This window comes from Paracoccidioides brasiliensis (genome assembly GCF_000150735.1).
Source record: "Paracoccidioides brasiliensis Pb18 unplaced genomic scaffold supercont2.4, whole genome shotgun sequence".
Lineage (NCBI taxonomy): Eukaryota > Fungi > Ascomycota > Eurotiomycetes > Onygenales > Ajellomycetaceae > Paracoccidioides > Paracoccidioides brasiliensis.
Genome location: NW_011371361.1, coordinates 2,324,746 through 2,348,403, shown reverse-complemented (window position 1 = coordinate 2,348,403; position 23,658 = coordinate 2,324,746). Strand labels below are relative to the sequence as shown.

At 42.4% G+C, this 23,658-nt stretch overlaps 8 protein-coding genes across 8 annotated transcripts; 5 read left to right on the top strand and 3 right to left on the bottom strand.

The window, feature by feature from the left end:
• Positions 1-665: 665 nt before the first annotated feature.
• PADG_11733 (glycolate oxidase, subunit GlcD) lies at positions 666-2,798 on the top strand (the record flags this gene model as incomplete). The annotated part of the gene is made up of 4 exons (XM_010761659.1): positions 666-945; positions 1,007-2,281; positions 2,405-2,580; positions 2,706-2,798. 4 exons carry the CDS (start codon positions 666-668, stop codon positions 2,796-2,798), a joined length of 1,824 nt encoding a protein of 607 aa, XP_010759961.1.
• A 663-nt stretch (positions 2,799-3,461) lies between these two features.
• PADG_11732 (uncharacterized protein) lies at positions 3,462-4,932 on the top strand (the record flags this gene model as incomplete). The annotated part of the gene is made up of 6 exons (XM_010761658.1): positions 3,462-3,599; positions 3,762-3,882; positions 4,056-4,257; positions 4,306-4,508; positions 4,590-4,699; positions 4,786-4,932. The coding sequence occupies 6 exons, from the start codon at positions 3,462-3,464 to the stop codon at positions 4,930-4,932; spliced, it is 921 nt and encodes a 306-aa protein (XP_010759960.1).
• Positions 4,933-5,826: 894 nt separating this feature from the next.
• Positions 5,827-8,427, top strand: PADG_04261 (uncharacterized protein; the record flags this gene model as incomplete). The annotated part of the gene is made up of 1 exon (XM_010761480.1): positions 5,827-8,427. The coding sequence occupies one exon, from the start codon at positions 5,827-5,829 to the stop codon at positions 8,425-8,427; it is 2,601 nt and encodes an 866-aa protein (XP_010759782.1).
• Positions 8,428-8,895: 468 nt separating this feature from the next.
• PADG_04260 (uncharacterized protein) lies at positions 8,896-12,444 on the bottom strand (the record flags this gene model as incomplete). Its single annotated transcript, XM_010761087.1, has 8 exons — positions 8,896-9,385; positions 9,469-10,414; positions 10,547-11,149; positions 11,220-11,383; positions 11,518-11,677; positions 11,741-11,913; positions 12,040-12,149; positions 12,205-12,444. 8 exons carry the CDS (start codon positions 12,442-12,444, stop codon positions 8,896-8,898), a joined length of 2,886 nt encoding a protein of 961 aa, XP_010759389.1.
• Positions 12,445-13,993: 1,549 nt separating this feature from the next.
• PADG_04259 (uncharacterized protein) lies at positions 13,994-16,152 on the bottom strand (the record flags this gene model as incomplete). Its single annotated transcript, XM_010761086.1, has 2 exons — positions 13,994-15,845; positions 16,037-16,152. The coding sequence occupies 2 exons, from the start codon at positions 16,150-16,152 to the stop codon at positions 13,994-13,996; spliced, it is 1,968 nt and encodes a 655-aa protein (XP_010759388.1).
• A 1,119-nt stretch (positions 16,153-17,271) lies between these two features.
• Positions 17,272-18,615, bottom strand: PADG_04258 (uncharacterized protein; the record flags this gene model as incomplete). Its single annotated transcript, XM_010761479.1, has 1 exon — positions 17,272-18,615. The coding sequence occupies one exon, from the start codon at positions 18,613-18,615 to the stop codon at positions 17,272-17,274; it is 1,344 nt and encodes a 447-aa protein (XP_010759781.1).
• A 73-nt stretch (positions 18,616-18,688) lies between these two features.
• Positions 18,689-18,868, top strand: PADG_11731 (uncharacterized protein; the record flags this gene model as incomplete). The annotated part of the gene is made up of 1 exon (XM_010761657.1): positions 18,689-18,868. The coding sequence occupies one exon, from the start codon at positions 18,689-18,691 to the stop codon at positions 18,866-18,868; it is 180 nt and encodes a 59-aa protein (XP_010759959.1).
• A 136-nt stretch (positions 18,869-19,004) lies between these two features.
• On the top strand, positions 19,005-19,328 carry PADG_11730 (uncharacterized protein; the record flags this gene model as incomplete). The annotated part of the gene is made up of 1 exon (XM_010761656.1): positions 19,005-19,328. The coding sequence occupies one exon, from the start codon at positions 19,005-19,007 to the stop codon at positions 19,326-19,328; it is 324 nt and encodes a 107-aa protein (XP_010759958.1).
• Between the last annotated feature and the right edge of the window lie 4,330 nt (positions 19,329-23,658).

Here is a 23,658-nt window from a genome sequence, read left to right as displayed (position 1 = left end):
GTGGGTTGCGCAGCGGCACGATTAGTGGTTAACCCGACGAGACAATCTCAGCGGAAATCTTGTTATTTTAAGTGTATATGTGATCAAGATGATCATAACATGAAGAAAGAATCTCGGAGACGGAGGATAGGGTGATCTTTTGATTATATAGCGTCTCAAACCAATGTCGTAAGGCCTTGTTGCGGAGGCTTGGATTTTGCAATTAATGAGTGCGTAGAGCTATCTTTTGGTTGACCGAAATCACGGTTCTGCATGGTATTTTGACTCGGTATATAACGAATTATATAGAATATCTAATGAATAGTTAACGAAATTTCGCGGTATAGAGGTTTAACGAATTTTTGTTCATTACATGGAGGTTCGTCATAAAAAGGCTTTACTGTATGCGTTGGTGGTTGTTGGAACGATTAATGGTGAGCAACTATACTTAACTAAGGATTTTGGAGACTCACTAGTTTCTTTGATTAACTAATAGTTAACTATAGTTACCTACTAGAACTAAACCAGAGCTCTCCCACGATCTCTTGCACATCTCGTTGTTGGGGCATCTAGCCATTTTACGGCGCAGAATTGAGCTGGATTTCTCCAGAAACATTACAAAACTAAGTAATTCCCAAATCGCATACTGATCCTCTTTAATATTTCTGTCTTTTTGCTGCAACGTCATGTTTCGCACACGTTCTGTGCCGTCCAAAGCTCTGCGGGCTGTTGGGCATGCGCAACAAACCACCATCTCTACTGCACATATGACCTTCCCACAATGCCTTAGACAGCAATTAAGACGGTTTGGAGCTGCTTCGCGGTGTATGGAAGAAAACCTCTCTTTCAAGACCCAGCTATATGAGAGCACGCAGCAGCGGTTAATCAGAGAACGGGCGGAGCAAGCTCGATATGCCAAGGCCCAGCACGAGACTCCGGCCGTTCGTACTGTTGCGATGACAGTTGGTGTGTAGAGATGATCATTATATTAGTTTTGACAGTTTTTGGCCAATTGACAGCTTGATAGTGCTTGTTTCCGCGTCTCTGGGGTGCTACTATCTCGGATCTTTAAATCCCGCACAAGCCCCTTCTAACTCGACGAATCCCCTAAGTAACACCCATACTCCCTGCTACAATATCTCCCCCTCGAATCTCCAGGCGGCCTGGGCAGATTTTGTCGAGATTGTCGGGAAAGAAAACGTATCTACTGCGAAAGATGATGTGGTCGCTCATGCAGGATCAGAATGGTCTTCCTACGCTCGGAAGGAAAACGAGAAGCCCTTCTTGATTGTGTATCCCTCAACAACCGAAGAGGTGTCCCGGATCATGAAAGTATGTCACGAACGATTAATTCCGGTTACTCCTTATTCTGGTGGAACAAGCTTGGAAGGTCATTTTACACCTACGCGAGGCGGTGTCTGCGTGGATTTCCAGCGCATGGCCAAGATACTGGCTTTGCACAAGGACGATTTGGATGTGGTGGTGCAGCCAGCTGTAGGTTGGGAGGACTTGAACGAGGAATTGGCCAAGGACAGCCTTTTCTTCCCTCCTGATCCCGGCCCTAGGGCACAAATTGGTGGGATGATAGGGACCGGTTGTTCGGGGACAAATGCATACCGTTACGGAACTATGAGGGAATGGGTTATCTCACTGACAGTCGTTCTTGCTGATGGTACAGTGATTAAGACCCGACAGCGCCCCCGCAAATCAAGTGCGGGATACGACCTTACGAGGCTTTTTATTGGCAGCGAAGGCACACTTGGACTGATTACAGAGGCAACCTTGAAACTAACAGTCAAACCCAAGAACGAGAGCGTAGCAGTTGCTGCATTCCCCACAATTCATAATGCTGCTGAGTGCGTGGCGAAGATTGTGGCAGAGGGCATTCCTGTTGCGGGTCTTGAAATCTTAGACGATGTCCAGATGAAGTGTATCAATGCGAGCAAAACTACAAGCCGAACGTGGGCGGAAGCTCCCACATTATTCCTCAAGTTCACTGGTACTCCACTGGGCGTCAAAGAGCAGATTGCACTTGTGAAGCAACTTGCTGCGTCAACTAAAAGCAAATCATTTGAATTTGCTCGAAATCAACTGGAAAAAGAGGAGCTTTGGAGTGCAAGAAAGGAGGCTCTGTGGAGCGTCATGGCCATGAAGAGGAACCCCACTGATCGCGTGTGGACAACAGATGTCGCTGTCCCCATCAGCCGGCTGCCAGATATCATCGAGCAGACCAAGAAGGATATTGTCAAGCACGGTTTGCTTGCGGGCATCTGCGGTCATGTTGGGGATGGAAATTTCCATGGTAAGTTTTTTTTTTCTCTATACACCTCTATTGATCCTCCATTTACGCCATGAAACATATTTCCTTTTTTTTTAAAAAAAAAAAAAGAAAAGAAAAGAAATTGCTAAAAATCTACTTTCATAGCAATCATCCTATTTAACGATGCGGAGCGGGAAACCGTTGAAGGAGTCGTCCATCGGATGGTTAAGAGGGCCGTGGAGATGGAGGGAACTGTAACTGGTGAACATGGTGTGGGCCTCATCAAACGTGATTACCTTCCTCATGAGCTTGGTGAAACGACAGTGGATGCTATGCGAAGGGTGAGTTCCATTCCTGCTTGCTATTTTTTTCTTGTCTTCTTGCCTTATTTCAATGGCATGTGTAAACAGCCAAGTATATGCTCAATTAACAACGTTGCTAACACTTATCAATTCAACCCCATCAGCTGAAACAGGCTTTCGATCCCCTATCACTACTCAATGCCGACAAAGTTGTCCGGATAGAACCACCAGGGGTGGAAGACGTTAAGAAGTGGTAATCTACCGTCACTTGATTGATGCGAATATTATTTTGATAAGGTTCTGTATGTCAAATACCATATAACATATTTAAATCATTTCCATGTAACCTTCCTCCACATGTCTACCCCTAGTCGACGTGCAGGTTGCTTAAATCCACTGAAACATACGAAATATCAACCGATATATTCGTCTTCACTCTTTGAACATCTGTTACATTTCCGATGAAAGAAAGCTGCAAGTCCGATCTCGACAGCAAATGGAAAGCAAACCATGTATATTGTTGGTGGATCTACTCGCTTCTTGTGTATTCTTTTGTTCAGATTCCAAATCACGGAGCTTTTCTCACCAAGTATTTCTTCCTCCTTATCCAGCCTGCAGCTGACATCCCCATTCCATTACAGATTACTGACAAATACACCTTCCAGAATACTTACTGCAGCGGCAGCGTTGGACCTTCCGTTTCTTCTGGGCTTGTCCACAGGAAATGACAAGGAAGGCGCAACATGTCCTCGGGCCATCTGCGACTCCCTTATTTATCGCCTATATCACGAACGCAATTTCAGTGGCTTCAATTTTCGCATGCTTTCAACGTCTTTTCCTTCGTTTTCTTGATTTATATATTTTTCATTGCATCTGATATAAAACACTTCTTCTCACAAAACCGCCTAAAGGGGCCGAAGATGCACCCCTTGATAGCAACCCACTGCGTGAGCTTCATGGGCTGGCTAAGAGATAGATTTGCCCCGGTGCTGCCCAAAGACATTCGCAAGTTGCTCCTTGAGCGGATCGAATTAGTTGACCAGGTGATGCAGGATCTGGTATGTTTAAACTCCCCTTCTCCATCCAATACCTCCCTTTGTTCGTTTCTCGGTACAGGGATGAATGTTATCTTTGATATGGGATAGGGCCAGTATTCGAATTTGAAACTTCGTTAAAATCCAGCACTCATTCTTAGACTTACAATTTGTATTTCCATCTAGCTACCAGCGGAAAACTTAACAGTGGAAGAAGTCGTTGAAATATTTCAGCTGGATTACGATTCGGATTTGAATGTTTGGGATTTGGAGCCAGAGGATATGTGGGATATGCCACTGTGCCTGGGTGAGGCTCCCCGTTCCTTAAATATATTGCGTAGATAGATTATGCTATTTTAGCTACCAGACTGAGAGTAGTTGGCCCCCTTAGATATACACTCAACAGTGCATCTTCTGATATAGGCATACACGATGGCAATCCAAAACACCTAAGCACGCATCCTTTCTAACGAAGAACAGGCTCTCTTCTTTCTGAACTCAACTACGTCTCTTCGGGGCGTAAAAGCGATGGACTTATCCGATGCCGCCTAAACCTCATCCTCATGACCTGTCTCGCAGCGGAGGAGCGACATTTCAATGGTCTGCCACCGGATCCAGCTCTTACTGGTTGTCACCACGAACCACCTTCCCAACAATCACCACCTGAATCGTTTGCGATACCGTCATTGAAATCTCATCAGGTTGACCCGCCAGTGTGGGTCTCGAACAGACCTGAAACGGTGCGCTTGAGCATGGAGATACGCTTTATGGAAGAAGTGTATTACAATATGGGCGGGCGGTATCTCTATGGTTCAGCGGATTTTGCGTTGTGGTATGGACCTGTCGCAGAGATGGCGACTAATCTAGTCGTTGTGGCTGTCGGTGGGGAGCGTACAGCGACTCAGGGAGAGGGGAAGTGTTTGGCAATTATGAGTATGTTATCTAATTCTGTGACGGAGAGTATAAGTGCAATCCAGGTCCGTGTTTTGTTAATATAATTCTCTGTTCGGTCAGGTCTTATTCATCAGAAGAGAAAAGAGTATGGGAAGAAAATTTTCACCGTGTATGGGTTATGCAGTGATGGCGTTGAGTTCAACTTTCTCAGGTTGGATAGTGACTCCAAAGTGAGTGAAGATTATACATTTTTATTATTCCTTTCAGAATGTCTTTTCCTGGTCTAATGGTATGGCCATGGAACGAACAAAAACAGTTGTCTAGAATCGGTCCTGCGCTTGACTGGAGCTGGGGAAGAGCGTCTGATATCGTGTCCCTCATTCGGTATATCATGCGCACGGCGATCCTGGCGACACCAACTTCCACGCCGATGAGGAGTGATTGTTCTATGGAACTGGGGTAAGTAGATCTTTACTTGCCAACCTGATTGTGTGGATGCAAGGGCTGTCAAAGTGATGAATGGATTAATGCATTCAGCATTTAGGATATTCGGAGATGGGACTTGAATCTGCAGAGGGTGGAATGAAGTCCACTTAATTAATTACTGTATCTCTCCACTTGGCGTGAATCATCCAACCACACACTCGATTATTGTTATTGGGTTTGAGAAAAAATCAATCTTTCGCTGTGTCACCCTTTTGTTTTGTCTTCCTGTGTTATTCGTGCATTTAATTTTTCCAATTTCCTCCAGCCCATCAGGGTGCTATGATCTTATGGCGGGGCAATTCTCCAGGTGCAGTAGCGCGCAGCCCAAACAGGCAACCCGACATGAACAAACTTCCGCCTTTACAGGTGTAAGGAAGAAAATCTGTCAGCCTAGGATTCATTTTAATTAGCCAAGATATTTAATTGGGCTTTCGACTCGTGACTCACAACACGTCAATGGACACCAAGGAATTAACCCGGAGGCGTGGGGAAGCCGTGCTGCAATCCAGACGTTAATTACCTGATTTTTCAGCTAGCAGTTAACAGGGGATGGTAAGACCATTCTCCCTCCCTCCCCCACCACCTCTCCCCCTCTTTGCTTTTATGTGATATATATTAGAACTCGAACTAGCTAATAGCTGTCGTCTCATCAGTTGTCCTGTCGGAACCTTCTGGGGTTCAGCAGGTTGACCACTTTCAACCACCCATTGTGCACTGCGGACAGATATACAGCTTTCTTGATACATCCCTCCAACAGCTGCGTATCCTGTCTGTTTATGACTATATATCTAATTACGGAGCTCGTCAAATCTGGTTGATTAACTAAAACTCGGACAACGGATCAGCATCAGCATCAGCATTGGTATTGACAATGGATGACAACGATCTTTCCCTTCCCAGAGAAGAGCTATCCAAGGCCGACATGACAGCCCCTGCTTTGGGCAAAAAGGTGAGAACCACCTCCGTGGACTCGAGTTTCCCAGTCCTCCTCCCCGAAGATCCGTGCTTGCGTATGTCCCAGGAAGAATTCGAGGCAGCTATCCTCAAGACTCTTCCTAATTTCATAGGCATCGAAAGTGAAATGGGTGTTCTGGATATCTTGGACGACGATAGTTCATTTCCCATGTTTTCCCACGATAAAACCGGTGCAGATCCCAAAACGATCCAAATGACACAGCCCTCAACAACGGGTAACACCTTCGTTGACGTCCTCAATCGCGCAGCTGCGAACCCCACTGGTGAACAAGCCGATGCTACTGAGATGGCGAGGAGGAATCGTATGTTGACGGAAAATATGGGGATGGCGTATGCATCGACGCAGTCACCTATACTTGAACTGTTCAATAAGGTTGATCATAAGGGCAATTATTATGTAAATAATCAGCAGCCACTGGCTGAAACGCTCGAGGAAGCGTGGAAAGCTGACCCATTGATGACGTTGAAGGTTATTTGGATGGTGCGCAGCATTCATTTGGGGAAAGGGGACAAGGGGATGTTTTACAGGCAGCTGGGTTGGTTGAAGGAGAAGCATCCACGAACGCTTTTAATGAATTTAAAGTGGCTTCATAGGGCTGTTATCAAAAAAGATGCAAAAAGGAGAGAGGGAGATGACCATGTTATTTTTGATAAAGTTAACATGGGGGGAGTGGAGGGAGAAAGGACGCAGGTGGAAGTCGATGATTTCGATGTTCTACATGGTGTGTCGCACGGCTATTGGAAGGATTTACTAAATATACTTGTTCTATCATCACAGGAAAGGCTGGACATGAGTGATCCTGACGAGGTTCTGTTGAGGGATTGTCGTGTTCGCAAGGAACAACATGATGGCATGAGGCAGAGGCGAAATAGGTCCAGGACGCATCTACGGGGCGCAGTGAGGGGCAAAATGAGGGGCGGGGCGAGGGGTCGAAATCGATTGGCTAGGGAACAACCTACTCCGGCGCAACGACAGGAACGAAAGAAGTGCGCTGTGGAGCTCGTGAAGCAACAGAAAGCAGCATCCAAGGAGGAAAAGGCACGGCGTCATGCACATATCCTTAATCGTTTGGCAAGAGACCCTTTCCACCGCGCTCTCCACCTAACCGTCGCCCGTCTCTTCGCTGATCAGCTGCGCAAGGACAAGCTGCTGCTTGAATCCGGAAACAAGGATAACAAAGAATCACTCCGCGGACTCTCTTTATGCGCAAAATGGGCTCCTTCCCTCGAGCATTTTCACGACAAGCACACCCTTATCGCCACTACTATCGCAGAGCTCCTCTTCCCCTCGTCTGCCTTGGAAGACTACTCCCAACTTACCGATCCACGTTCTCGAGATACCTATCTCAAATACGCTCGCGAACACTACCGTGCAAAAATTTTGTCGCCTCTCCGCAAAGCCCTCTCTATTGTCGAGCGGGACATCTCTGCTCAAACCTTCTCAAACATCCAATATTCCCATGTCCCCTCTATAGCTATGAATAAATATAGAGAGCTCTTCTCCACCAAAGATTCCGACCGTTTCCATGCCTACCTACAAGATGTGGCACTGGGCAAAGTCACCATTTCTGGAGCCATACTAACCCCTGGTTCGCTAATAAAACAAGTCTTGGGCCTTGTGAATCACACTGGTCAGGACGCGGTTACATATGCCACCGTTTTAGATCTGCAGTGGAAAACAATGGTGCAGCGCATAAAGGACTCTGGGACGCTTAGTAACTCCATGGCAGTGTGTGATGTTAGTGGCTCTATGAATGGTCCGGCTGATCGTCTGGGGATCTGTCCACTCGATCATGCTATCGGTCTCAGTCTTCTTATAGCTGAGGTGACGAAGCCGCCATTTGGAGGGCGGATTATTACTTTCTCGCAGAATCCACAGATACAGGTTGTGGGCGGGGAAGCAGATGGAAGGTCCTTGAAAGATAAAGTGCAATATGTGCAGCGCGCTAATTGGGGTTGGAATACGGACTTTATCGAGGTGTTCCGACAGGTAATTTTGCCGTTGGCGGTGGAGAATAAGGTCCCACCAGAAGATATGGTGAAAAGGGTCTTTGTGTTTAGCGATATGCAGTTTGATCAGGCACAGGGAGATGGGATGCATGGCTTTATGACACCTGTTTTTGGGGTGCCGGGGTCAGGCCCTGAGGTTAATAGGTGGCAGACACATCACCAGTTTGTGGAGATGGAGTTTCAAAAGCATGGGTATGAGGTGCCCGAGTTAGTGTATTGGAATCTCGCGGGGAGGGCTGGGGCGGTCCCTGTTACTCATGACATGAAGGGGACGGCACTAGTGAGTGGTCAGAGTCAGGCATTGATGAAGGCGTTCTTGGATTGCGGGGTGTTTGAGGAAGAAGAGATTGAGGCGATGGAAGGGGACGGCCAGGGGGATGATTCGTTGGGAGAAAACCAGAAGAAAAAGACTAGATTTGACCCGCTAAAGATTGTTCGGAAAGCTGTTGGGCATGCGGGTTTTGATATGTTGAGAGTTGTGGACTGAGTTGAATCCCTCTCCGCCCCATGATGATTTCATGAATATGATAGTATTACTGCCTGTCCATATCCATGCAAGAACTACCAGTGAAGCCTAATCCCTCAGCCAGTTCAGTCCTTGAAGATTGAATTTATCTTGGGATGAATATCGGTATTCAATTATAATTAAATGGTCTTTCTTTTCCCACTGCCCTTTTCCGTCTCACTACTAATTTCCAACTGTTAAGATGAACCTTATTGTGTTGAAGAGATAGGACTACACAATCTCATTTAGAAGTATAGTTGGTAAACAAACAGCTCATGTAAACGGCAGCATCATTCAAATCAAAAATAATTAATATGGCCACCTAAATCAACTAACAACACATCAGCATAAACTACCAGTTGAATAAAGGTCCCTCGTATTCTGCTCAACCACATAGCTACACTCAGCAAAGTATCGTAACTGTCCAAGCTCAGTTCCTAAACCGTAGATCTAAGAATCACGTCTGTGGTGTTGCTGCTTCTGCCTGTGCCTTTTTTTATGACCATCATCACTCCCATTATCATCATCATCTCCACTCCTATTCTTATACTTGCGACGATATTTATCTTCATCGTCATCGTTGTCTCCCCTGTGACCATGATCCCGTTCACGGCTACCACGACGGCGCTCATCACTGCCATAGTGCCCACTTCCATAGCGGCGTAGTTCCCTTTCGCGTGAGCCAGAGTGCTCACGTCGGCCATGCGGCTGAGAAGTCAAGGTTTCGTATTCCTGTCGATGACCGTAAGTGCGGGATTCTCCACCGCCATACCCACCGCTCTCACCGCCGGAAAACCCTCCGTAGTCGCGGGGCTCAGGTTCGCTATAGCCTCCATTCCCATCTCCATAGGTCCGAGGTTTGTTTTCGCCATAGTAGCCGCGACTCTCACCACCACCACCAGAACGCTCACCGTAACCACCGGAACGGCCCGTACCGTAACTTTAAAAAGCAGGAAAGCTCAAGTTAGCTGGTGAGGATGCACAAATAATCAGAGAACAGGTAAAGGGGGTGTCCCAACAAACCTTTCTTCACCACGACCGTAGCTAGATGTTTCACCGTATTGGGCCTCGCGATATCCACTACTCTGATACGCTTCGCGGCCGTCGTCGTCATAGCTCTTCGATTTGTATTTATCTTCTTTATGTTTTTTGTCCTTGTCAGCTTTCTTCTCTTTCTTTTCTTCCTTATATTCTTTATATTTCTTCTCCTCCTTTTCTCTGTACTTTTTTCCTTCCTTTTCTTCCTTGTGCTTTTTCTCTCTTTTGTCATCATTGTCCTTTTTATCTTTCCTATCTTTCTTGTCATCTTTCTCTCCCTTCTCCTCCTTGTGCTTCTTTTTCTCTTTCTCATCTTCATCCTTTTTGTTATCCTTGCCCTGGGAATAATCATGTTGCTGTGGGTACTGAGGGGAGTGATAGTCTCTCCTCTCCTTTCGGCGCTTACCATCGTCCCGTTGATCTAACGTGCCAGTTGTAGCTCCACCAACTATTCCCCCGACTAAACTGCCAATTAAACCTCCTCCAACAGCCTCAAAAGCCATTTTCTCAATTTCCGATGGCATCGATTGTTTTGAAGATTTCCCCGAAAAGCCTCCGAGGCCAAACAAATCCTGAGCACCACCCGGGACGAAGTGACTCCGGGTCGGGAGAGTCATAGGTTTGCCGCAACCATGCCCAGAGTCGTGGACTCCAGGCTTATGGTTATCGCCATTCCGGACACCTTCTCGGCTGAGCTGTCGTCGAAGCGAATCCTGGCCACGACCTCCTTGTTCGTTCCACCAGCTCTCCACAATGCCAAACATAGTTAGACGCATGTCCTTCGCACCATCTTCCCCGTAATCACGTAGAGCTGGGTGATGAAGGACGCCGCTGATAATCCTATTCATTGTACGGTCAACATCAATGCTTTCGTCATCCCAGCACTCCATGATCTGCGGAACCACCCATCTCACAATTTCCGCAGCAGCCTCTAAAAGTTACAAACTCGTTAGCATGTGCTCTCCAATAGTAATGGCGGGAACAGGGCAGCTTTTGCCAACGACAACTGAAACGAGGGTGGGAGTGGGGATTATTGGCTACAGCAAAAGAGAAAGTCACTGACTTCCAGCTGGCTCATTTAGCAGGTTGCTGAAGTGGTCCTTAGATAGCATGGAGTGAGTTGGATCAGTACAGTAGTCATCATTGAAAGTGTTATACTGTTGGGCTTTGCTGCTCTGAATGACCTCTGATGAACCAGTCTGAAGTTCAAATTTGACCTGCTTGATAATCGGGAGAACGTAGGGAGCCAGGACGGAAAAGACGAAGACATTGAGTTGCTCCTGAACTTGCTCAACTATATCAGAGAGTCCCGGAATCGCCTCAATCGCTTTGTTGATGGACTTCATCAAATTGTCGTGCCATTCCAAGAGTGGGTAGACCTGTTGGTGAACGTCATTAAGGTAATTGACCCATTCCTCTGGTTCGCGAGGAGAAATGTTCTCGGTTCTTTTCTTATTAGACTGTGCATTGGACTTGAATTCGTTCATTTTTGTGCCACTGTCATCTCCTCCGAAGAGGCCGTTAGGGACCTTATCGAGAAGGTTCTGGAGAAACCCTTCCTGCAGTTGTTCCTTTTCAGAATCTGCGATCAAACCCTCCAAGCTTTGTATTTCGGATTGAGTCGCCTTATCAGAAATTTCTCCCATAACACTATGGAGGAAGTCCACTACAACATTGAGCTCTTGTCAGGGATGCAATTTTACAACTCCACGAAAGCTTGAAATCTGTTTACTCACCGCCACCGAATGTGCCCGTCACGATGGGATAGACTTTGTCTCTTGCCCCTTGAAGTTGAACCTTGGTGTTTCTGCCAACATGAGGGAAAATATCGGTCTCGCCAAGTTCGATCAGACTGAGCTCTGTATAGTTGCTATGGGCCATATAGTCTTCGAGGGTGTGCCTAATTACATTACAAACCATCGATTAGAGATATACATTGTTTTACAGGAGGCACAAATAAAGGAATGTTGACGGCTGCAGTTGCAATACAGTATTCAAGATCCAACTTCTACGACGGAATAGGATCAAACTTACAGACCAGTTCCCATGAGCCTCAGGGCTTCATGCAAGTCGCTCTCGTTACGCGAGCGAGAATATTTGCGACCAAGTTCAATGCATCTACCAAATAACCTTCTCAAAAGTTGTGCAGAATTGTCGATACCTAGATCCTCAGACGCGATGTAGTTCTTCAAGCCTGTTGACATACGTCACTATCAGGTGCTAGAGCTTCAAGGATAGTTCACGGACCATTTCTTACCAGTACGAGGATCGATGCCGAGCTCCCTCTGTTCGTCGATAGGGCCTCTAAGTCGTCTATGATATCGGCGTGGGTCCTCGCCCTCGCCATATCCCAATGGATTATCGATGTGCTCGGTAGGCTGGTAGCATCCAATGCGCTCAGTGGTTACTTCAAACTCGCCAGTGCCATACCTGAAGAACATTGTTTAGTATAAACCAGAAATGTGCATCTCGCCAGTCCATTCAACAATAGGAAAGACAAAATGTTGAAGATCCGGAAGGACAATAACGTCAACAGGTAGCTAGGATCCAACATACCCAAACGTCATAAATCCCAAAACTAAAAGCAGAATCCTAATTGCTTCAGCAGAGACGTATTTCACCGTACCAATATCGATAGCCTGGCTGTAGTCCTTCTGGGGAATTAACTTTCGTTTCCCAAACACAGTTGAAAGTTAAATGTAAACAAAATAAAATATATACCCGGAGCCAATTCCCAAAATATATACGTTGGACATCTAATTTGGAGAATTTCTTTCCGCCAGCTGAACGGGCCATCATCAGAGTTAAGATCACATCTTCGATGTCACCATGGCGCCAATTCTGGCCCTCGATTTTGGACATAGAGGCGATGTTGCCGGCTCCGAAAGCGTGAGATGGGCGGGCCAACAAGAGAAAAAGCAGACAGGTAGCGGCTACAGTGGTGGTGGTTGACCAAGCCATGGTTGCTGCTGAGTTGACAATGGCCAGTTAGTTTCAACGTTTCTCACGCAGAATGTGTAAGTTTCGTTAAGAAATTTGACAATGTGATGGTTTGTTCTGTTGATGGCGCAGTTTTTGCTACACCAGAAGTCGATGGAAAAACAGCCCCGCTATCGCATAAAGGTCAAGACACTCGACAATGAAAGAGGCCCCTAGTCAATGGGAGTTAGAATATGACAGTGAATAAAAGAGAGAATGGGCGAGTGTAGTCGAGAGACAGAGGGAAAGATGAAAAAGTGAAGAAAAGTCGGGAAAAACCCCTGTTTTGATGTCAGTCTCTGAGGTGGGAGTGTAAGGGACGTCGGGCGAAGTTGAAGGTGGGGCAACGTCTCACCCGAGTATAACTAAATATCAGCCAGCCAACCCTACTAACAACTATCCGAACCGCTGCGAGTTTTGGCCGGAAAACAAGAAATCGCACACGGACCAATTATAGATCGCTAAGGGGATATGTATCATCCAAACTGGAGCAAGTTGGACATCAATGTTGATTCGAGGTTTGCTTGAACATTAGTTCTATAAATCCCACAGTGAAGCTCCCATGAACAACGCATTTGGACACTCAGGGAACCTATCCTTGCTTTTAGCACCAGAACCCCTCCGAGAGGATCTCAACCGAAAGCCCAAGTCCTGTAGTCCATGAACAGAACATTCTCTGTTCATCTTATGGCGAAACCCTGCCTATGACGAAATGGAATCCTTCCAAGCCATGACGGACGCCTGCAATTCCCTTTTTGCTGAGTCCATTGTCTGGATATTGAAAACCATCCTTAGCTCCCGGATTTTCTGGTACAATTTGATGGAAGCATCTAGGATCTCTTGATTAATTGACTGACCTTGTTTAGAAAGCAGCTAAAAAGTCCAATTGCTGCCTCTATTTGCATGATCCCATAGCCACATTAGTAACTCCATCAATCCCGCTCTTTCTCGAAGGTATTCCTGACATGGCGCTTATGCTCTCACTTCTTGGTCACTGTGTTGGCTTATACTAGAAACTTATAGCATAAGCTTTGATATACGTATTATCGTATCAATTTGCATGCATCTTGTTTAACAATGCATCAGTAATTCGACGCCCGAGTAGCAAGACACGTAACCCCCCTTTTGAGTCCACTGACTGTGGTCGAGCTTTGGGGGTAGCAGAATTTCATAAATTGTCACGGTGAATACAAATGAAAATAAACTGCCTTTGTAAATTGGGATATTATCATGGAGGCAGAAGGGATAAACAATAGGGACATGAGTTGAATGACATGGATAAACATCTGCCAATGAAACTGCAAACCAACCAACCCAAACCGGAACGCCAATTTCCCATCCCAACACTCCAGCGTATAAAAACACCAAGTTTAGCAAAACAACCATAGCACCATATCAATGACAATCCTGCAAAAGCTTTCATGCCCTCAAAGCATAAGTTCACCCAACTCCAAAAACCATCCAAAATAAATAAATATATAAATAAATGAAAATTAAAAATTAAAATTAAAAATAATACATACCCATCAAATCAACCCCTCTCCAACAAGAACACAAATGTTGCCTTCCGCCCCTGAACATGCGTCAAATATGCATCCAGCTCATGATCCTCATCAATAACATATACAGACTCCCTCCCCGCGCTGTTTCCGTTCCCGTTTTGATTCCCATTCCCAACCTCTTTCTCCGTCCCCTCAATCCTTACAATGTTCACATCCTTAAACCGACTCGTCACCATGCTTTGCAACTCCGCCAATGTCCTAGTCGTCAACTTATCCAGCCACGTCTTCGCATTATGGTAAACCTGTGACTGTGGATGGATGCGTAGGTAGACTGGAATGGGCATGAGGGCTGTGTCGAGCATTGGGTCAACGTATCCGAATGGATGTTCGCCTGTGGGGCTTTGGTGGTGATGGTCAGGGTTGTGAGGGTTGTGCTGGTGATTGTGGTCATGGTCATGGCGGTGGTGATTGGTTGGATCGAGAGCGAAGGAGGTGTTGTTGGCGGCTTGGAGGAGGGAGGGATCTATTTGTAAGTCTGAAATGTCGCCGGACATCATGCGGGTGCTGGCGAGGGCCTGAGAAGCGAGGGTGCTGATGCCGTTGGGGATGGCAGGAGAATTCGCAGAAGGTCGAGTGTAGCTCGAGGTACCGCTGCTCTGAGCGCGTCCTGAGGGGTTATTATCGTTGGCGTTGTTAGATGTAGAAGATCGTTTACGGAAGGGATCTCGCTTCGACATCTCATCTCTAAGTCTCTTGTTCACGTCCCTGCAGAGAATCTCAAGAGCCTTAACCTTCACGGAGTGGTTGGGATCCATTTCACCGGGACCCAGGATCTTCTGGAGCAACTCTGAGCCCTGTATCCATTTCTCCTTAAGCTCGCTCCAATGTTCATCACCAGCCTCTAGCTTGCTCGTAAAATGATCCACTTTTAGAGTCTGATAAAACGCATCACGTATCTGTCTGCTCTCCTCTGGATTGATCCCCAACGCATTTTTAGCGTCTGCAATTGTCATTCTCCGCTGTAACGTCCGCATCCGCTTTGTGACATCCGTACACACCACATCTAACGCCAACGCCTTCGCCTCCATCTGACCAGAATTCGACCAGAACACCATCTGAAGATGCGAAGACTCGTGAATTAATCGATCCTTGGCCGCCTGCCACTTCTCCGGCCCCGCAACGGTCTTCTTAATAAACCCCGCCTCTTCACAGATATGCTGGAAATGATCCCGCAACTCTCGATACATGTCATTATCCAAGCTCAGATACTGCTTGCTCTCATCAAGAGTTGTCTCTGAAGGAAACCGAGGTGGGCCTGGAGGATCTGCAGGCAGGCCACCCCACCCTCTTGTCCTTCGCCGTCGTTTCCGTGCGGCCCATCTCTCCTCACTTTCCGCCTGCAGCCGCTCCATTCTCTCTTTCCGCTTCGCCAGTATCTCCGGAGATAACGCAGGTGATGGAGGACGCTGTTGGGTCGCTGCCTGCAGATCCGCAGCGAATTGTTGCTCTGAAGAATCTAAACTTCCATCCTGCTTATATGCCTCTTGCTGGAGTGCCAGGAGACTCTCATCACTACCCAATTGACCTGGCATCGCTGCTGTTGTGGGCCCCGCCGCAGAGGTAATTGCTGTGGTCACTTTCGGCTTCGCCCTCATCCCATTAGGGACGCGCAGAAGCCATCGATTCTTGGCGCGCACCCGCATAAGCTCACGTTCTTTAATTTCATATCCTTCCTCGTTGAGTATCCGGAGCATGTCGCGCTGGCTAGTATTCCGTTCCCAGAGTTCCTTTATGCGCGCCACGAGGCCTTCATTCTTGTGTGCCGGGTTTTGCTTCGATGGGAACCCCCATCGTTTGAATTGGGTTTGAAAGGCGCGTTTGCTAACAAGCAGCCAAAATTTCCATATTAAAGACCGTATTAGTACCCAGTAATTGAAAGGAAAATGGAAAATTGATTTAATAAACATCTAATTATATATAGCAATGACGACACAAATTAAAGAGACAAAGTAGAGCAAGATGTTGTAAATCAACATACAGTTATTAAGAAATTCTCACGTAGATGCACTCACCTTGGGGCAAACTGATAACACACCTTCATATACTCCATAATCTCCTCAAGAGCTTTCTTATCCTCAATATACATCTTGTAGCAGATGTCGCGTTTGCCATCCCAATCATAAACCATCTTCTTTTTCTCCTTGTTTGCCCCTGTCTCCGGATTCCTTGTTTAATTTCTAAGGGGACGACTGTCGGGATTTTCGCCGCTTCACTCCCCGCGTGCGGGCGAGTTGTTCGCTGCAGACGTAGGAATTACTTCCCTTTACCTTGATTAGTTATAGCTCCGGGGATGGTTAGGTTAAACGGTCCTAGAGCGCGATGATCTTGTCGTTGCGGTCTTCCGTAGGATCGGGGGCAATGTGTAGGTTTCGGTGGTTGCGATCTACCGTAGCGCGAGGGAATCACGTTGTGGGAATCATCTCGATTACGTAAGAATGATATATGCCAAGATATGCCAAGATTCGTTTCTGAGGAATTTGGGCTATCTCGATTTTGGAATTGCCGAGGCTTGACGCTCTTGGCAGTGCCATCCAAGGGAGGTTGGTAGATCGATGCAGGGTTTATTTACAAGGTCAAATTACTTTATCGACGAGTTTGGTTTTAAATGAGACCTAACATTCCGCTTTCAGAAATCCAAGATGTTTTGATCAGCTAGGTACATGAACGAAGGAAAGTTTGTTGCCCGCCAACATACTGAAGAGCCTTCCAACAGGGCCCGTGCAAATTTGCTGGTCTGATGTCAGGGACGTCATGGAAAAGGGAGAGAGAAAGCAACGACCATGATGTTGCTACTCTGTATTCCATGATCGAATGAACGCCAAAAGTAATGATGATGATGATGATGTAACGATAGGAGAAACCATGACGTAGCCTAAAAGAAAAGAAAAGCCCATGGTATCCGTAACAAAGTCCCAAGAGAAAAAGATAACCCCAATAGAAAAGAAAGACGAGCCTGTCCTTGCAGGCACGAGGAAAATATCTCAAACACCTAAATAAATAACGCCATTCCAATATCCATATATAGCTGCACACACTTAACCTTGGCCCGTTCTGTGGGGGAAAGGAGGCAATATAGATGTGTGTATATAGCAGCCGTTGCACTTGTCACTGTTCCCGCCGAAATTTGCAATATAGGAGCGGAGGAAAAAAGATAAAATATAAATAGACAAAACTCCACCCGCTCCTGATGCCAAAAATGAATGCGTGACGCTTAACAATCCGTATAGGAGACAAAAAATCAATTCTATCAAGTCTTCTTCCTGCTAAATTTTCTGCTCATTTTGAATAGTTTTGTCCTCAGCCAAGTAACGAATAAAACCCATGTGCTTTTTGGGCTCTCGAATCTATGACTGATATTGGCCTGCGGAAAGCCGGTGCCAGGTTTCTCGGTCTTCTCATTCATAGACCTACGACCAGAACCATTGGCTTCCGACGATTTTCGATTCTCATTAAACCATGTACCCGTAGAAGAGGTGGTGAATGGTGGCTGAAAGTGATGTTCTCTCTTCTCCTGCCGGCGTAGTTCACGATCCTGGGCTTTCATATTTTGCTTCTCTAACTTGCGCAGTTTGGCAGCCTCTTTATCTTCAAATGCTTGTCGGGCAGCCTGGACTGCAGCAGCTCTAGCGGATGGATCCGTGTTCGTGCGGGTTCTTGAACGAAATGCAAAATCAAGGGAGCTTCTGGAAAGCGGTGACACGGTTTCATAGCTATCAAAAGTATGACTTGGCGGAGTTGGAGAAACGATGTTTGTCAATGAGCTCCCCGGGGCTAGATACGGTTGAGATTCGACATTTAGGCCAGATAAAACCGGAGCAAAGACCTCTCGGGCGACAGGTATCCCGTTATCAAAATCAGTACCGAACCTGCTGGCCTCTGCTGAGTGGTCGTGGTCGCTTTCAATAACAGAATTTTGATAAGAATGACAAATAGGTGGAGTATGAGGTCGAGGGGTCTGGCGCATTGGGTGGACATATTGGGAGCCAGGTTTATGCAGAGATGACCCAGTTGTGGCCGAAAATTGAGATGTTCCACTTGTAGATCTATGGTGGGAGGCGGGCCCAGTTCGACGGGAAGTGGCAGTGTCACTATATCGCCGATCCCGTTCGAGATTTGTATATATTCCCAATCCTTCGTTTTCAAGGGCGGATCGATCTAGATCAATGGAGGTCGAGTCATTCTGCATCGATCGTTTGAGATGCGATCTGATGTTGCCCTTGTGTTTTGTCGATTTTACTTTGTTAACCTTGGGCGTGTACGCAGGGATAAATCGATCGTTTCGCGGCCCACGTTGTATTATGTTTGGAGAGACGTGCATCCAAGCTGGTTTCGGTGCTGGTTGCAAAACCAAAATGGCATCGTTGGTTACAAAGGCTGAGCGTCTGTCGTTCGCAGCGGAGACGGGTTGTGGGTCTTCCAAACCGTCGAGACGAGAGGGGGAACTTGCTGAGTGGGGAGAGGAGCGGTTAGGTCGCCGTGTACTTACAAAACGCGTGGCCCTCACTGCAGCTCGAGTATCTTCGTGGTATCCAAAATGCTGCTGGTGGTGATGATGGCTCACAGAGGCCTTTTTTAGCCCAGAAGAAGACATTTTTGCGGATGCTAAAAAAATTTCTTAAAGAATAGATTGAAGAAAGGTTACCCTTCCTATATATGCTTTAGAGATGGCCGTCAAAGATGCATCGAACTCAAGATGCAGCATATACCCGGACAGGCGTTTTAGGAAGTACGTTGCTTTTAGGGTTATTGTCAGTGATGAGACTTCCCGTGCCGTTGTGGTCCGCGTGGAGACTATGAGCAACTTTATCCAAAATTTCCAAAGAGGCCGTCTGCAAAATCGTTGAGGGACGTTCCGGATAGCAAAGGAATCACGGGCTTTTAACTATATGTTATTTGGGTTGTTGTTGACCGGTAGACTTTCAACAAACGCGGTCGTATAAAGGCTCAAAGTTCACAAGAGCAAAAAAAAAAAAAAAAAAAATGTTGAGGCACCAAAGTCATGCTGTTGGTGGTCGTGATAAAACATACATACACGGACGCAAGAGACGGAAGCAAAGTGACGAGGGGGCTAGTTACCCATTCCACGTCCAAGCTGAGCAGAGTGCTGGAGGTTGGAGAGAGAGGACGACAGCGCTGTCGTGGACGGTTTGTTGGGAGGATAATAATGATGATGAGAAGTTGGCAAACCAGAGTTGGCGGTGGTGGAAGCGATTACTGACTATTACTGGTCAGCCGTTGACGACGAGCCCATGGATTATTGAGGCGCATTTCGGGAAGAGGAAAGCACTGATGGGCGCTGGTTAGGCTGGTACGGTACGAGCAATACGCCAGATCTGGACGTGTATCGACGCCTCTGCGGGGGGCGTGGCCGGTAATCTGGTACCGGCGGAAGGCGATGCGCACTCTAGGGGCTTGGCTTTCTTGGCAGGCTGATTGCTCTGTGATTAGCTCAGCGGGGCGTTAGTGGATAACAAACTGCTAAAGGCCCGGGCCCTAATCACGTGTCCCCCCATAAACTTAGCTGAGATTTCAGCTAGCTAGTTCAATACAACCTCCAAGAGTTAGTTAACTAGTTAATGAAGCCCTTAGAAACGCTGAGAATGATGATATGTCTCTATGTATTGTTTACACATGCCTGAATATTCTTATGATACTTTGAAATAATTAATTTTGGATTAAGTAGAATGTTTAATCTATCAAAGAAATCTATATTATTTAAAAAAAGAAAAAAAAAAAAAACCTCAGCATATATCTGAAAGTTAGATAATAAAATAGAGAATTCTTATCAATGCTTATATAATTTATAAAGAAAATGAATTAATGACAAACTTTAAGATTACTTAGTTAAAAATGACATGTGAAATGATAAGAATAATTATAATAACAATGAAAAACTAATAAAAGATCATATAGTTATCATTAATATAAAGTTGAATAGATAAGAGTTAGTAAAAATATAAATTTTTTATTGAAAAAAATCAATATGAATCTAATAAATTTATTTTATTTGAATAAATATCAATTATCATAAAGATTATCTATAAGTTTAAAGATAAAATATATTTTATCAAAATTTTTAATGTACTAACTAACTCTTAATTTATTGAATTTAAAAAAAGTATTTATAGCAAAGTAATTTGAAACTAATGATATAGTAGATAAAAAGCAAAAGTTCTCTGATGAAATCATCAATACAAATATACCCCTATTGATTAAATGGTTCAGGTATTTGTTGAATGATATATGACGTGGAAAATCAAGAGCCATGAGTTCAAATCCCACAGAAGGAATCTAAAATTCAATGAAATACTATAAGGCGCATTATCTGACCCACATCAGTTAAACTAGCTGTAAGTTTACCCCACATACAAATTGCCACCATTCCTAAGCCGGAAATCGTATAATGTAATCCGCAAGTACACAGTCATAAATTTCAAATTATTGTAACTAAGTTTAACTTAAATCATTTATCTTTAACAATGTCTAATTAAATTAAATTAAATATACTAAGAATTAAAATAGAGAAGCTCTTTGATGTAAATATATTGCAATTACTGTATGAGTGTAGAGCTTATAAGTATGTATAATCTAAGAATATGAAGACTTGAGAGATTAAATAACAGACTGTTCAGCAGATAGAAGAATAAAATTTTAAACTTTTTCTTTAGTTAAATTTTTTATATTTTTACTTTTTTTCTTATTTATAATAAAGATATTCTGATATTACTTTTTAAAATAAAAATACTACTTTTTTTACTTATAAATTCTAATTAAAAATTTTCATTAATTTATAAAATAAATTTTTAAATCTCTATTCTATAAAATTTTAATTTGATTTATCTTTCATATATTTGATAAAATTATTTAGTATTTATAAAACTTAAAATAATATAAAGTAGTTAAATTTATTATTTAAGAATATAATATTGAAATAAAATATTTCATTATTAATTAACTCAATCTGAATTTAATATAATTTAATTAGTAGTTATAGAGTTACTTTAATTATTATAAGATTTAGTTATCTTTATATATATTATAAAATATATAATATTTAAAAGTTAAACTTTATAATAATATTGAATTTAAACTATATTTATTTTTTAACTATATTTATATATATATATATATATTAAAATTATAAAAATATTTTATATATAATAACTGTAGTAAATATATTAAATATATTAATATATAAAATAAATTATTCTCATTCTTATTATAAATATAATTAATATAAAAGTATTAAATTTGATATTTAGTTTTTTAATTATAAAAAGTGTATAAAATTTTATAATAAAAAAATAATTAAATTAAAATTTTATTCAATAAATTATTTCTCTTTTAAATTAATTAATTTATATAAATTTATATATAAAATTTATATATAAATCAGTCACTTAATTAATATATAAAAGTAATTTATAATATTAAATATATTATATATAAGTATTTATTTATTTCTAACTTAAGATTTTTTTCTATTTTTATAGAATTTTTTATAATTTTATTAAAAATATAATAATGTAATTATAAGTTAAAATAATTATATAAAAAGATTAAAAAATTATAAATTTAATTATTTGATTATTTAAATAATTAACTAGTTAGTTAGTTAATTAGTTAACTAATAACTAACTAATTAATGTAATCAATCATCTAGTGAGACAGATCATATACTGAGACAGATCTCCATCATTCAATATCTTTTTAATTGAATCTCATCACAACTAAATGGTAAAATCAGTTAATTATATTATAAATTATTCTCTGTATGCTAAGAGCATGTATGAATAGTATATTATATAATATCATATTCACTGTACTGTGATGCTGCTCATTTTTATGATTATTTATCAAAGTACTCTATTACCTCTCTTTTCTCTGCAATGTCTCTTTGTACATGATTCACCTCTTCTTGAACAGTCAAGCCTTCTCTCTGACTTATATATATATGATATCTTTCTCATTTTCTCTTTTGCTTTGCATTTATAGTCTTTAGCTCTTTGTTTTCTCTTATTAAAATAACAGCATTATGCATAGTCATCTGACTTTCCTTGACTAGCTTTTCTAGAGCTTGATTAATTAGACTGAGTAGACTCTGTATACAGTGCTTGAGATATTTCTTAATCTCCTCACTCTAAAGCTTCAGTTGTCATATATTATGAGATGTGACAGTGACTCAGAAGGTCTAAGAGCTATATGAAATTTCTGAGAAAGTTGATATATGTATCTGAGTATTGAGCTGGGAAAAAACCTGCTCAGAATTATATGAAGCTAGTTCTGTAGCTATAAATCCACTCTAAATATTCTTTTCACTCAGAGCTATCATATGAACTGAAGAATAAATAGTTAAAAACTCATTCTTATCAATATGATTGATGTCAAGTCTTATTCTCTTTTCAACCTCTTTTCTGTATGCTTACTTCAATAAGGAAAAACAAACAACATTTAAAGACTGTAAGAGGTAAGAGAAATAAACTGATATATAAAAAAAAATAATTAAGTTCTGAGTGTAAAATTAATCAAACTCAGAACTATTATGATTGTCACATTCATCAAGAATTAAGAGTCAATATGAATCAATCATACAGACTTGAGTATATTTATTGAATATCTCTTTAAGTCAGATCAAACCCAGCTTATCAGTTGTTCATTCATTTTCACTGATTTCAATTCTGTAGTTGTATAGTAGCTCATTCTCAAATCAAGAAGTCTAATATAACTTCTCTTTGAGAATGATCATTAAAGATAATGATCAGTCTGTTAAATTAACTTTCTCAATAATGATGACTTATTCTGTATTTTCAGACTATATAAGCTTTAGATGAAGAGTCTTCTCTGACTTAGTAATTATCTTGACTGTTTCAATAATTCTCATCTGAAACTCAATCTCATTAAAGTTATATATATTTTTCTGTACAATGTCATATTTCTGAATAGTGTTCTGTACAAGCTTGAATCATTTTTAAATAATTTTAGAATCTTCATATAGAGCTTATCAATGATTATATAATTAGAAGAACTGAGTTTTTATCTCAGAATGACAGTCAATGAATTGTTTAACTCAGCTTTCATTAACAGTTTTTGAATTAAAAGAGTTATCTCAATTGACAAGAAGAAAATTGACTATTTCTCATATAATGCTCACTCAGAGAAGCTGATTATATTCATTTATAAAAATTATTTACTGAACAAAAAATAATTTCTCAATAGAAATCAATTTTCAATTTCTTAACTGAGAGTTTTCTTGCATTGTATAACTGTGAAGTTGATGACAAAAAGTGAAATAAAAGATGTTGTACAATCTGACAGCAGCTCTAGAACTAGAAATTTGATCTTTTGTAACTGCTTCAATAGCTAGAGTAAGTCTTCCTTTCTTGTATAAAAATTATCATCTTTGATTGCTGACATTTTGATCAATTAAGTAGTTAAATGCATCTTGTAATGAAGATCTGTCTCAGTAGATGATCTGTCTCACTAGATGATTGATTATATTAGATAGTTAATAACTATAAATTATATAATATTATAGTTTTAGAATTAATTAATTACTTATTCATATTATTTTATAATATAATTTTTTTTATTATAAAGTATTATCAATATAACTATAACTAGTTAAAGTTTTTAT